The sequence below is a fragment of the Oncorhynchus keta genome, chromosome 1 (genome assembly GCF_023373465.1).
Source record: "Oncorhynchus keta strain PuntledgeMale-10-30-2019 chromosome 1, Oket_V2, whole genome shotgun sequence".
In the NCBI taxonomy this organism is placed as follows: Eukaryota; Metazoa; Chordata; class Actinopteri; order Salmoniformes; family Salmonidae; genus Oncorhynchus; species Oncorhynchus keta.
In genome coordinates, this window is record NC_068421.1 from 51,223,067 (window position 1) to 51,237,950 (window position 14,884).

At 43.7% G+C, this 14,884-nt stretch overlaps 1 protein-coding gene across 50 annotated transcripts in view; it reads left to right on the forward strand.

Moving 5' to 3' along the window:
* Nucleotides 1-14,884, forward strand: part of LOC118387118 (obscurin) — a 91,989-nt gene that overhangs the window by 11,812 nt on the left and 65,293 nt on the right. For 47 of the 50 annotated variants that reach the window (XM_052526965.1, XM_052526968.1, XM_052526972.1 and 44 more), the window contains 19 exons: nt 32-304; nt 465-728; nt 977-1,243; nt 1,465-1,731; nt 1,892-2,161; nt 2,315-2,584; nt 2,946-3,221; nt 3,376-3,642; nt 8,609-8,875; nt 9,089-9,355; nt 9,472-9,741; nt 9,982-10,248; nt 10,499-10,765; nt 11,123-11,389; nt 11,700-11,969; nt 12,203-12,481; nt 12,610-12,867; nt 13,034-13,300; nt 14,034-14,297. In XM_052526965.1, the coding sequence (XP_052382925.1) occupies nt 32-304; nt 465-728; nt 977-1,243; nt 1,465-1,731; nt 1,892-2,161; nt 2,315-2,584; nt 2,946-3,221; nt 3,376-3,642; nt 8,609-8,875; nt 9,089-9,355; nt 9,472-9,741; nt 9,982-10,248; nt 10,499-10,765; nt 11,123-11,389; nt 11,700-11,969; nt 12,203-12,481; nt 12,610-12,867; nt 13,034-13,300; nt 14,034-14,297 (5,097 nt within the window). The remainder of the gene's footprint in view (nt 1-31; nt 305-464; nt 729-976; nt 1,244-1,464; nt 1,732-1,891; nt 2,162-2,314; nt 2,585-2,945; nt 3,222-3,375; nt 3,643-8,608; nt 8,876-9,088; nt 9,356-9,471; nt 9,742-9,981; nt 10,249-10,498; nt 10,766-11,122; nt 11,390-11,699; nt 11,970-12,202; nt 12,482-12,609; nt 12,868-13,033; nt 13,301-14,033; nt 14,298-14,884) is intronic. The other 3 variants (XM_052527032.1, XM_052527099.1, XM_052527067.1) reach the window with 2 other exon arrangements.

A 14,884-nucleotide genomic window follows, 5' to 3' on the forward strand; every position in this document is an offset into this window, starting at 1 on the left:
TGTTAAATCCCTGTGTGTGGGATCTCTGCAGGTCAGAAGGTGTTGATCATGGACGAGCTGGAGGATGTTGAGTGTCTGGAGAATGACACGGTGATGTTCAGGTGTCGTATCTGTCCCAGCGATTATGTTGGGGTCAAGTGGTACCTGGATGAGACCTTACTGTACACCAATGAGCTGAATGAGATCCAAGTGATCCCGGGGGGCTACCACAGCCTCACGTTCAAACAACTGGCTCGTAAAGACTCGGGCACCATCTCCTTTGAGGCAGGCGACAAGAGGTCCTACGCCTCGCTGCTTGTTAGAGGTAACGGCAGCGTAAAGTTGTTCTGTTTAATGAACATCTATTAACACACTGTACTATTACAACAACTATTCACAACATGTAAATGATGTGTCAATCATTTTTGTCCAGAGCGTATGTATTTGACATGTTGTCTATGTAATCTACCCTTCCCGTGGTAAAGAGAGACGTCCCACCATCACCAAAGCATTGGAGGACTGTGAGGCCATTGAGGGAGGCGGTTTGGTGCTGGTGTGTATCACCTCTAAGCCATGCCACATCCTATGGTACAAAGATGGCTGCCTAATGTGGATTTCCTCGAGGTACCACGTCAGTCGCTCAGGTAACGAGGCCAGGCTGACCATCAGGGAGGTCAGTAACAGCGATGCTGGGGTGTACGAGTGCAGCGCTGGGTCGGTCAGCACCAAGGCCGTCGTCACTGTAAAAGGTGAGAACAGGACCTTTTTTCCTTCATTTTATCATGTTGTTGTCCTCCTTACTGTGCATTTGGCATCACATGTAAAGTAGTAAGTTATGGAATAGTGGTCATAGCCAAGTATGATAACAATTATTTCAGAAGACAAAACAGGATTACTTCTTTACCTGTTTGCTTTACAGCTCCCCCTAGAGTATTCTTGTCAAAGTACAATGTACAGTATTACTCACTGGAAGATGCTGTCCTTCTTTCTATTCCAGCCATTCCAGCTGAGTTCACCCAGCCGCTGCAGAGCATGGAGGTAAAGGAGGGGGAGGATGTGACCCTTTCCTGTGAGTTCTCCCTGCCGGGGGTTGCGTTCCACTGGAGGAGGGGCTTGGAGACCCTCAGAGCTGGAGAGAGGTACCTGATGAAGCAGAAGAGGTCCTTCATCTCTTTGACCATCACTGGCCCGAAGCCTCAGGACTCAGGAGATTACACCTGTCAGTGCCGAGACCACAGAACCACAGCCAGCCTCACAGTCCACGGTAAACGCCATCCTTGCTTTCCATTTCAATTTCCAGGATGCATCATATGGAGTAAAAAAAAAATGAATTCAATAACTTTGCAATGTTGCATTATCACACCCACAACTTAAAACCAATCTATCTGAATATTAATGGAACTATTTTTCATAGACATTTCCCATTGTCATTCAGTCTTCATGCCGTTGGTGGTTAATACTAAAATATGTCTATTTACTCCCCAGCCATCCCCATCTCCTTCACACAACAGTTGAAAAATGTTCAGGCCGAGGAGGGCAACAGTTTAACGTTGCGCTGTGAGCTTTCTAAACCAGGAGTCCCTGTGGAGTGGAGGAAAGGGGAGGAGCTGTTAAAGAATGGGGTGAAGTTTCAGATAAGGAAGAGAGAGACCATATCGGAGGTTCAGATATGGAAAACTGTGCCTGAAGACAGTGGAGTCTACAGCTGTGAGTGTGCAGACCAAAAGACCACAGCCACCGTCAAAATCAGCGGTAGGAAGTTTCTCAGCCTTATTATGTTTTTATGTAGAGCTAATCTTTCCTGAAGTTACATTTTATAAATGTACATTTCGGACATTTACATAAAGGCAATTAAAAAAATATATAAAATGTTTGTACTATTCTCATATTTTCTTTCTTCATGTTTCTTCAGCCCTGCCTGTTACCTTCAAACAAAAGCTGAGGAATGTGCATGTTGAAGAGGGGAACAATTTGGTGTTACACTGTGAGCTCTCTAAACCAGGAGTCCCTGTAGAATGGATGAGGGGAGGAGAGGAGCTGCTGAACAACGGAGAGCGGTTTCAGATAAGACAGAGAGAGTTGGTGAATGAACTGAAGATAATAGATGCCAAACCTGAAGACAGCAATATCTACACCTGTGTTTGTGGCAATGTGGAAACCACAGCCGGTGTTACAGTCACAGGTAAGGGTCTGAGACAACTGAGAAAAGATTTAAATTCACATTGAATTCATATCCAATGTGAACAAAATTGTATGCAGTGCATCAGCATGAAATCACAGTCCTTGAAGTGAATAGGAGGCATTTCATGTCTCTCATTGCCATGGTGTCTTCCAGCAATTCCCATCACTTTCAAGCAAAAGCTGAAGAACCTGCAGACTGAGGAAGGGAACACCATCTCGCTGCACTGTGAGCTGTCTAAAGCAGGGGTGCCAGTGGAGTGGAGATTGGGAGGAGAGAGGATACTGCAGAATGGAGACAAATACCAGATCAAGCAGACAGACTCAGCACTGGAACTCCTCATCAGGGAGGCTCTGCCAGAGGACAGTGGAGTCTACAGCTGTGTGTGTCGGGACAAGAAGACCAAGGCCACTGTCAAAGTCATTGGTAGGGGGTGCTCTGTGCTCTAATGAAACAACTGTCACTGATGTTAATGGCACATAAACTTGGTTAAACTAGAGGCGATGTCTGCGCCCCCTGCGTACATCTAATTAGCATAATAATAACAAATCCCTGTAAGAGTCTGTCTTTTTAAGCTAGAGGTATCTGTTTTTTGCATAGGTTATGTCTGAATCCTCCGCATCCACCAACGTCGCATCCGCCAACTTAACCAGAGGCCTTAGCTATAGTGTAGGGTTCATTCAATGGCCTTCATCTTATCCACCGAAGGGAAAGGTTTCTCAAGGCTGTTCTAGCTTTCAGTACATTCAATGTTCACTCTATGATGAAATTGTTTTTTCCCCCCAAGCTGTACCTGCCACCTTCAAAGTGGGTCTGAAGAACCAGGAGGCCCCAGAGGAGGGCAGCATAACCCTGCACTGTGAGCTGTCTAAGGCTGGGGTCTCAGTGGAGTGGTGGAGGGGGGAGACAGAACTGTCCCAAGACCTGTCTGGAGGAAAGTACCAGATGAAACTGGAGGGGAAAATAGCTGAGATGACCATTACCAACGTGCAACCGGAGGACATAGGGAAGTACAGCTGTGTCACTGGAGACCAGAAGACCACCGCTGAAGTTAAAGTGCAGGGTAAGAAACATTTGATATCAATGCTTTTCCTTCTAAATAAGCTAATTGACTTCTTTAGGTTGAGTGACTCCTGCTTTGAGACCATAAAAATAGTTAGTTTCTATTTGTACTTCTTGCGCTCATACAATATGAACCAATGTTAATGTTTCCACAGCTCTCCCTGTAATGTTCACACAAGAGGTCCAGAACGTGGTGATCAAAGAGGGGGACAGTGGGGAGTTCTGGTGTGAGCTCTCCAAACCTGGTGACCCAGTGGACTGGAGGAGGGGCAGAGTCATCCTGAAGTCTGGAGACAAATATGAGATGAGGCAGGAGGGACGCATCACTAAACTGCTCATCCATAACGTGGAGGAGAGGGATGCTGGGAAATACACCTGTAAGAGTCGAGATGCCAAGTCAACTGCTGAACTGACCGTAACGGGTGAGTCAGACCAAAGCTATGAATGCACTCTCAGACATTTTTCTTTTAATGTGTGGTCTGTGAACATGGATAGATTTTTTATTAACCATGACTTCATTATGATGAAATACAAATTCCTGCGTGCATTTGTGGTACTGTACATCCAGGGGAATCTTCAGTCCAGTGTGATAAACAAGAGAGGTTAAATTACATACAGTTCTGTCGTGTCTTTGGCTATGCCGGATTAAGTGATATGACATGCTATTCTATAAAAGAATTTCTCTGCAATTAATATCACCTGATTGAGCTAATCATGTAAATGTAATTAACTAGAGAGTCGGGCACCACAAAATAATATTTATAGAGCTGTTATCTTCCGAATAAACTCTTAAAGACCTAGTAATATTTTACATCAATAGCAGTCAATATCAATCGTCATCTTACTTCAGTATCATCTGAAAGTTGTAAATTCTTGGTTATCTGCATGAACCCTGGCTAACAATTTGAATCAGTAATACAAAATTGGGTTTAATTATTTATTTACGAAATACCAAACTAATCACACAGAATTACAAATACATATAGTTAAATCATAACTTGATTACAAATTACGTCATAAAGGAAAAAGTCCCTAGCGGGCGGAACAGATATGACAGCTTGTTACACAAATGAAAAAGGGGCTGGGTTGAGTGAAGGAGCAGGAAGACTGAGGAACAAAGGGAAGAAGCTGGGCTATCGTAAATACAGTATCTTATGCATTCTAAATTACCGCCCATTTGGAAAAGGAAAATGCAATAAATATTTACTCTGAGCTGCGCTTCGGTAGGTTGGTGGAAGATGGAAGGCCGTGTTGCCAAACCAAGTCCTTTGTCCTTTGAAGAATGTCTCTGGTGGTCAATTGGATACGTTGTAGTAACGTCGTTGTGTGATAGACGGGATACTCAGTCTGTTCCTTCCTAACCCTCGTTTGCAGCGGCTGTTGCTAACTCAACGGCTAGGAGGTATCACTTCTGTAGTGAATAAGAGTTCAAAGTTCATACCATTCGCAACCCAAGCTCACGCTGATGTTGGCTTCGTTCTGTAGTTATTATCTGAACCATTCTGACATAGGACCGTCGTCCTACATCCCCCGGAACAGGAAGTTCTATTGTCATCAAGGGCTTATATAGGAAGGGAGAGGAGGGCGTATTTGAAAAGTTTTATAGCCCATGTCCCTTCACAGGGCGGGCCACTGATTGATTATGAAATCCCACATCTCACATTTTAGAAGCTAAAATCACATTTCATCCCATCACAAATAATTTCATATTCAAACATTTAAATTGAACAACAATTTCATGTGAATCCGATAACTCTGATTTGTAGACTTTCCACTGTAGAGTTTATGCCATCTTATCATTGATGAGAACCGAACTGACATCATATTCATTAAGTACCACCACATATGTTCAATTGTTTGGATTACCAGAATATAGTTCATTTCCCCCCACCTACTGATGTTCCCAGAATCTCTATGTTAACCAAGGGTTTTGCAAATGTAACCTCAGTAGGGTAGAGAGAGGAAAAAGGGGAGAAGAGGTATTTATGACTGTCATAAACCTACCCCCCAGGCCGACATCATGACAGTTATTTTTCTTCCTGTGTACCCATGATTTAAGTACTCAGCACTGAAAGAGCTTTGTCCCTCACTTGTAACTGTTTGGTTACCTGCTTATTGTCCTGTAAAGGGTTAATAGATCAGAGTCCTCGAATATGAACGTTATCAGGCAAGTTCAAGGTCCAGAATGCTCTATATGATTTAATCCTTTACAGGACATTTATGACTGGGATTACTGCAATCGAAGTTTCTTGAAACCACTGTGCGCAGAAAACAAATCCTCAGATCAGTGTTACTGCGAGTCTTTTTGTGGTTGCTGTCTGTGTGTAAGATGTGAGGCGTGCAGAAAATGGATCGCTGTGGTCTGGTCGTTATACTCCTGCTCAAGCTTTTCAGTGATCCAAAGAGGCTGCCTAGTAATCGTATGTCTGGGGCACACAACTTGCAATAAGTAGGCATTACCCAGAGCTGTGGCGGTTATGAAATGTCATTAGCCGGTGATTGTCATGCAAATAACTGTCGGTCTCACGGTAATTGACCGCTGATTAACATAAACACATGTAGCATCTCCTGGCTTCCGCACATTGCCCACAAGCCAGGACCTTTGGAGCATCTAGTTAAATAAAGGAATAAATACAAATCTACATTTTAAAAAGTCTAATAGACCCATGTAATATAGCCTACACCTTCACAATAAATCCATTCTTTATTTTAGACAGGTCTAAAGAAGCATGATATGAAGAAGATGTAGTCTATTTCAGAAGAACAGAATAGCATTCTCTGAGTTGTCCTTATGTTAGGTCCTGATCTGGTTATACCAAATGGCTGTGGGCTACACTTGTTCATTTAGCAGACAAGATTTGCTTAGAATTCCTTGGCATTATTTTATAGTATGAATAATACAGTTGAACAAGGCTGAATAAAAATAGAAAGGATATTTTCTCCAAATAATTTGAGGGAGTGAGCAAATATGGCTGTTCTGTGTTGAGCGGTATTCCTATATGCTTAATTTAGAGTTAATAATAATAATAATATATGCCATTTAGCTGACGCTTTTATCCAAAGCGACTTACAGTCATGTGTGCATACATTCTACGTATGGGTGGTCCCGGGAATCGAACCCACTACCCTGGCGTTACAAGCGCCATGCTCTACCAACTGAGCCACAGAAGGACCACAAGTTATTAATGTAACTTTAGTTGTTCTACAAACGTTGGGCTATATATTTAGATTTTATGCGACTCTAATGATAATTTGAAAAGAGTTGCTTGAAAGGCATGAGCTCTGCTTTGTTTTTTTGCGCAGGCTACACACACTACATCAGTCACTTATTCACAATTTGACAAGCACTTGTTAATGCCTAAAATTTAACGGAAGCATCCCCTTTGTGTGGCGTACTGCACCGTAATAAAATCCATGCCTTTCGTGCCAGTGGCCGTTGTACCTCTCTCCCTGAGTGCTGAGCGCTCTGAATCACCTCTCACTCACATGGCTCTCCATCAAGTGATCGGGGTCTTTCTCACAGGCTACAAGTGAAGACAGACTCATCGGGGACTCAACTGCGCGCGCCCTTATCCAATTCCGAGGTGCGTTTTGAAGATATTGGAAGAACTGTCCATATTTACTTTTCGTCAGCCAACAAGATGAGTTGGCCTAACGAACAGCAAAAGCACCAGCCTATGTCAATCAACTATCCCCCACAGTAAAAAAGTCGACCTATTCTGTGTGAGAAATAAATATTCCAAACATAGTCTGGGACAGTTGTGGGGTGCAATAGATCCCAAATTAATTTAACCACTAGCATCAAAAACCTTTTTTACGCAATGTGGCTGATGCAACAGATCAGAACGTTCAGCTTAAAATGTTGATAAACTATTAGGCTATTTCTTCACATTATAAACACCATTATCAAAAGTGACCCAAATTCAATTATGCATGTAATGCTTTTATTATAAAGGGGGATTTTTATGGTGAAAGTTATCTTTCCCAAACTTGAAACTCACACATGGCTTATGTATGCCAGTTAGGCTTTACACCCCTTGTAAAGTGGACTAATGTGCTTAATTTTAAGAAGTTATTTGGCCACTTTAGTTGTGATACAAACCTTATAAAAACATATAGGCCTATGGGCTAGCCTACATGAGGTGTGCGACTATGATTAGAAGAAATCGGGGAAAAAATGTGTTGTTTTTTATGCCGGGCATCATTCAAATCAAATGTATTTATGAAGCCCTTCTTACATCAGCTGATATTTTAAAGTGCTGTACAGAAACCCAGCCTTTAACCCCAAACAGCAAGAAATGCAGGTGTAGAAGCACGGTGGCTAGGAAAAACTCCCTCCCTGATAATATCATTATAAGAGATAGGCTAATATTGTCACCCATGAGACTATTGTTGATTTAATCTTGCACTTACATATACTAAATAATATGTGTGAAATTTGTTTTGATTTAGAATGGACCATTATCATGCACTTGTATCGAAACAGGGACAACAGGAAGAAATATATGTCATCTATGCATTTAAATAGTGAATGGAGGACGCTTTTCATATGGTTAATTTTCATGCAAGCCAGGTAGGCTATACTCCTATTGTAAATATAAACAATGTGCTTAATATTAGTAAAGTTGAGAAATAAATCTAGAAGGCCTAGCCTATAGAAAGCTGATGGGATCCTCCTCTTTTTAGTAGAGGCCATCACTCTGTTTTCTCGCGCAATTGCATAGACTATAGAAATGTTGCACAACATGAGCTCTCATGGGCTCTCATGAAGTGTTTGATTCGATTTTTTGATAATATTTGCATTGATGCCAGAGAGATTAGTGGGGCAATAGAGTGCTGAGTACCAGGCAGTTAGCAAGTTTGGTAGGCTACTAATGACCATCAGCAGCATCATAGCTTAGAGAAGCCTAATTACCGTGACTAAACGGCCACGTGGAATTTGACTGCCTTCATAACTTGTGACCGCCAGCCCTAGGCATACCACATTTAACTCTCCATTTAGTCAACAAAAAACAGTGCAAAATGAATGGGACGTTGCTAAGGAGACCGGGTATGTTCATCACTGATTCTTCAATGAGCAACGAGCCAGTAAAATGCCCTGTTGCCTGTAGCAATGTGCCTGAGAACCAATAATAACATTGTCTCGCAGCGCTGCTCTGAAAGTGAAAGAATAAACCGGATGCTGCATCAAAAAAAAGATGTCTTGTCATTGAAGAAGAGTACTGTATTTCAGCTTTCATTCCACCCCAGGAAATCCAAAAGCTCTTCTGGATTAGTGAATTCTCTCTGTGACAGAAGCACAAGCATAAAGCATGACATGGACTAGCCCATTGTCCTTTCCACGTGCAAGTTGTACCACCACTCACTACTGTTCCTGGTTTTCCTCAGGCCCACCCCCCACTTTCAAAGAACAGCTGAGGAACGTGGAAGTTGAGGAGGGTAAGACTGTGACGCTACACTGTGAACTGTCTAAAGCAGCAGCCTCAGTTGAGTGGAAGAGGGGAGCAAAGCTGTTGACGAATGTAGCCAAGTACCAGATGAGGAAGAAAGATTTACTGGTGGAATTGAAGATTATCGACGCAAATCTGGAGGACAGCGGGGTTTACGCCTGTATTTGTGGCGAACAAAAGACCACAGCAACTGTTACAATAAAGGGTGGGTATATTTTGGTTATGTTAAGTGCAGAAGTCATGAGTTGTTTGTCTTACGGAGATGTTGGAGAAAGCTTGAATGTTTCATTGGGAAAATGGACTGCAGATTGAATCAATAGGACACATGTTTTGTATTCAATCCCAGTCGCTTACATAAACAAAGGGAAATGTAGGTTTCATGTAGGTTTTGACTACCCTCTCCTATGGTGTCTTTCAGCTCGCCCGGTCACATTTATAGAAGAGTTGAGGAACGTTCAGGTTGAGGAGGGCAACACTGTGACGTTGCGCTGCGAGCTCTCCAAACCAGGGTTGTCGGTTGAATGGAGGAGAGGAACAGCTCTTCTGCAGAACGGAGAGAAGTACCAGATGAAGCAGAAAGATGCAACGTTGGAGCTGGTCATCAGGAAAACCTTGCCCGAGGACAGTGGTGTCTACAGCTGCGTGTTGGAAGACCAGCAAACCTTCGCCACCATCATTATCACTGGTAGGAGGAACAATTTTTGTTGTTGTTGAAAAATGTGTCTTCTTGACATTCAAAATTCACAGTGTACCCTTCAATCCCACACGCGGTTGATGTTATGGCTTTGTGTCATTCTTCAGCCATCCCAGCCACTTTCAAACAGACGTTGAAAAACCAAGAGGCTCCAGAAGAGGGCAGCGTGACGTTGCGCTGTGAGCTGTCTAAATCGGGGGTCCCTGTGGTGTGGCTGAAGGGAGAGGAGCTGCTGAGGGAAGGTGAGCGGCACCAGATGAAGCAGGAGGGCAGGACCGTGGAGATGGTCATCAGGAATGCGGTCCTTCAGGATGCTGGGGAGTACAGCTGTGTCACAGCCTGCAACGTCAAGACGACAGCTGATATCAAAGTTAGGGGTATGTTCCAAAACTGACGTTCAGGCCTGCTCAACACTAATATTTTGATGTGCTTCTGAAAATGTCAATGTCTTTAAATGTCATGTTTGGATTAAGTGAATTTTCCATAAAGAGGGATGGGGATACACATGAGATGAATCATTGACCCTGCTTGTCAAATAACATGCCACTGATGGATGGAAATCAAAGCAGTTGAGCCAAATGATGTTTCTCACAGTCTTAAATATGTGTTCTTGTCAGCTCTCCCTGTAATGTTCACACGAGAGGCCCAGAACGTGGTGATCAAAGAGGGGGACAGTGGGGAGTTCTGGTGTGAGCTCTCCAAGCCTGGTGACCCAGTGGACTGGAGGAGGGGCAGAGTCATCCTGAAGTCTGGAGACAAATATGAGATGAGGCAGGAGGGACGCATCACTAAACTGCTCATCCATAACGTGGAGGAGAGGGATGCTGGGAAATACACCTGTAAGAGTCGAGATGCCCAGTCAACTGCTGAACTGACCGTGACGGGTGAGTCAGACTGGTTATATTGATACACTTTGAGTATGCACTTAGTTATATGTTGTTAATATGTATGCAACAAAAATATACTGTATAAACCCTCGAAGACATAGGCCTTGTACATGCCCTTTGTATTTGTTCCTGTATCTGCTTGCAGTTTCTGATATTTCATGGGTCTGTGCAGTAACTGAGTTTGACACTTTTCCGCTGTGAGGACTTTATATGAGTTTTACGATTTACTTTTGCTTGTTGTCCCCAGCTCCTCCCGTCACGTTCAAGGTGAAGTTGAAGAACCAGGAAGTCGAGGAGGAGAACAGTGTGACGTTATTCTGCGAGCTCTCTAAACCAGGACTGACGGCAGAGTGGAGAAAAGGAGAGGAGCTGCTGAAGAACGGAATAAAGTACCAGATAAAGAAGAGAGAGGCAGCGATGGAACTGACAATAAGGAATGCAGTGCTCGAGGACACCGGATTCTACAGCTGTGTTTACGCAGAAGCCAAAACCACCGCCACTGTCAACATCACCCGTAAGAGGAGTTGCTCTTGGTTTGCTATAACTTTATTTAACTTTATGGGGGAAGGCCTCCCTCTGTTAAGCCTGGTTCCTGTTAAAGGGATATTTGATTGAAAAATGATAATTTGCATATAATTTGCTTAACAATCACCGTTTTTGCTCTGTACTGAAAGTGCTCTTAAATCTTGAAAACTCAACAGCTGACATGCAACATTTATGGGGATTGTATTAACAGTGAATTTATATATTTAAAAAAAATAACAATAAACAAAATATTAAAATATAGTTTTTGAGTAAAATATCCCTTTAAGTACTTAATGACATATTTGCAAAGCACTACCAATGGTTGGTTTGGATCTCATGTCCTCAGCCATTCCTGTCACCTTCAAGATGGGTCTTAAAAACCAGGAGGCCTCAGAGGGGGGCATCGTGACCTTGCGCTGTGAGCTGTCTAAAGCTGGGGTCCCGGTGGAGTGGTGGAAAGGGGAGGAGGAGGTGAGCCCTGGAGGAAGGTACCAGATTAAGCTGGAGGGAAAGATAGCAGAGTTGCACATTAAAAACATCCAGCCAGAGGACGTGGGGGAGTACAGCTGTATATTCGGAGATCAGAAAACCACTGCTGAAGTCAACGTGAGAGGTACGCTACTGTTGTCTGGCTGTCATTTTGTGTTTGTTGGACATGAAATGCTCATTTACCAGGAAACAAAGAGTTGATGTATGGGCCTCCCCAGCAACTGTACCAAAGTGTTCTACAATACGCAATAGGCAAGAGGTCAATGCAATTGCTCTCTCTAGGAAAAAAAACATACATATTCAATATATTCTAGAACAATGTTTTGCCATGACAGACAAATCGTAGCCTACACAGTATCGTATATACACTGTATAGTGCAATGGCCCTAAAGGACAAGGCATTTTCTGATGATGTCGCTCTCTGGTACATACAGCTGCTGCCTCAGTGTTCTTTGAGAAGGAGCTGGAGAGCAATGTGGTGATGGAGGGGAAGTCCGTGGTCCTCTCCTGTGAGGTATCCAGTGCCACTGTCCCCGTCACCTGGAAGAAGGACGCCCGCCTGGTCACAGATGGGGAGAGGTTCATTGTAAAAAAGAAAGGTCCCGTTCACACCCTGGAGATCGAGAAGCTGAGTCTGGAGGACGCCGGCGAGTACAGCTGCATCACTAGGGGAAAGAAGACCACAGCCATGCTGGTTGTGAAAGGTAGGCCTAACCCAATCTTAGTAGGGGCTGAAGTAAATCTACAGTACTGCATATCCTCTTTAAACTTACAAAATTATAGGAGCACAATGAGTCTTTGTTTCACCCTGTTTTGGTATGTGATTAATGTGGGTAGAGGATAGCTTATATCTTTCCACAAATATTCATCTCATCTCTGTATGGCTTGCTACATTAACCTATTAAAAATGCTCCGGAGTCTAACTCTTTCTCTACAGAGCGTGTGAAAATATTGTCCGGACTGAAGGACATGAAAGTCTCAGCCGGGCAGGACGCAGTGTTTGTGTGTGAGCTGTCCCACGCCGAGGTGAGTGAAGGAGAGTGGTGGCTGGGCTCCAGCCCACTGCAGAAGAACGAAATGAACCAGATGAGCTTTGAGGGCCACCAACACTGCCTGGTCTTGACCATGACCACCCCGGAGGAGACCGGGACCGTAGCCTTCGTGGTTGGGGAGGAGAGAACCTCTGCCCAACTGCTAGTTGTCCCCAAACCCAAAGGTGTGCTGCCTCTGTTAATTTGTTTATGGACAGTACAATGCAAAATTATTATATTTAACCACTCATACAGTATGTGTATGCAATTAGGCAGCATTTACTTAGTTTAATCTGATTCCTGTCTCTGCCAGTACACATTGTGAAGAAGCCCCAGGACATTGACATCATGGAAGGGGAGACAGCCACCTTATCCTGTACGACCTCTGACCTCATTACCCCTGTTACATGGAGAAGGAACAACATGCCCCTCCTGAACGGAGACAAGTATGAGACGCATAAGAAGGGCAAGCTCAACCTCCTGCTCATCCATGAGACGGAACCAGAGGACTCTGGGATATACTCTTGTGACACTGGAGACATGCAGAGCGATGCCAATCTGACGGTCAATGGTAAAGACATAAAGCAACACTGTTTTTCTGTACCTTAGTTAGAGTACGTTATTCTTTGACTTATCCTCCTGGGCCATTCTATGGGGATATTCTGTAAGTGCAATACTCACCTTAAGATGTATTTTATGAACATGTGAGTGAAACTAACTTTCTTCCATCTACCCAGAGCTACCACCGTACTTCGAGGAGGAGCTGCAGGCTGTGGAGGCTGAGGAAGGGGGCACAGCCTTTCTGTTTTGTGAGCTGTCTAAGCTCGGAGTCCCAGTCCAGTGGAGGAAAGGCCGGCTGCCTCTCAGGCCCAACAGGAAGTACCAGATGAAGCAGGACGGCTGCGTGTTTCAGCTACACATCCTGGAGCTGAAGTCCGAGGACAGTGGCAACTACTCGTGCCAGGCAGGCTGTGTGGAGACCACCGCCTCTGTGTCTGTGAAAGGTATGTGTGTGATTGGTTGTGTAATGGAACACATCTGCTGCATGTAGAGGACTCACACCTCATCAAATCAAATCAACTTGTATTTGTCTCATGCGCTGAATACAACAGTGAAATGTTTTATTACGAGCCCCTAACCAACAATGCAGTTTTAAAAAATACAGATAAGAACAAGAGATAAAAGTAACAAGTAATTGAATAGCAGCAGTGAAATAACAATAGCGAGACTATATACAGGGGGGTACCGATACAGAGTCAATGTGCGGGGGGCACTGGATATTTGAGGTAGTATGTACATGTAGGTAGAGTTATTAAAGTGACTATGCATAGATGACAACAGAGAGTAGCAGTGGTGTAAAGAGGGAGTGAGAAGGGTTGGGGGGCACTGCAAATAGTCTGGGTAGCCATTTGACTAGATGTTCAGGAGTTTTATGGCTTGGGGGTAGAAGCTGTTTAAAATCCTCCGGTACCATTTGCCATGCGGTAGCAGTGATGACAGTTTATGACTAGGGTGGCTGGAGTCTTTGACAATTTTTAAGGCCTTCTTCTGACACCGCCTGGTATAGAGGTCTTGGATGGCAGGAAGCTTGGCCCCAGTGATGTACTGGGCCGTTCGCAACAACCTCTGCAGTGCATTGCGGTCTGAGGCCGAGCAGTTGCTGTACCAGGCAGTGATGCAACCAGTCAGGATGCTCTCCTGTACACATTTCGAGAGTTGACCTTCCTCTGTGTTCAGTTAAAGTACTCATTGAGAAGAAGCCCCGGGACACCGTCATCATGGAAGGGGAGACGGCGACCTTATCCTGTACGACGTCTGACCTAACTACCCCTGTCACATGGAGACGCAACAACATGCCCCTACTTAACGGAGACAAGTATGAGAACCGTAAGGAGGGCAAGCTCAACCTGCTTCTCATCCACAATGTGGACCCAGATGACTCTGGCATATACTCCTGTGATACTGGAGACATGCAGAGCAGCGCCAATCTGACTGTCACAGGTAAGGATTTCCCACCATCTAGAGAGAAGCAACATAACCAGGAACTCAGGTTTATCTCAGGGGGTCACAATATTCTGAATTCTTTCTGTGTATTACTCAACCTAACATTGGTCAAATGGAACATAGATGTGTAAGAGAGGGCAACAATGGGAGGGTGGGACAAGCTTGAATTGGGTGGAGTAAATAGGGGAGAACTGGGACGGGGTTGTGGAGAGGGATGTTTTTGGTTTGGGAGACAGAGAAGGAAGAACATAATAATACTAAGAATTAGACAGGACCCAAATATAACAGGTATCGATCGGTATTAGTAAACATGAATATAAAATTAACATATTTGCAGGTGATCTCCTGATATACCTGACCAATATTGAAAACTCAATGCCCTCTTTGCTAAAAAATATTTTCAGAATACACTAAAATCTCAGGATATAACCAAAATAATGGGGGAAAAAAGAATACCTCATGACATACAGCAATCCTTTAAGTGGATAACAAAACATATGAAATACTTAGGATGCTTAATAAGTGACAACAAACAACAAATATATCAAGATAACTTTATTCCATTACTCAACAATATGAAATAT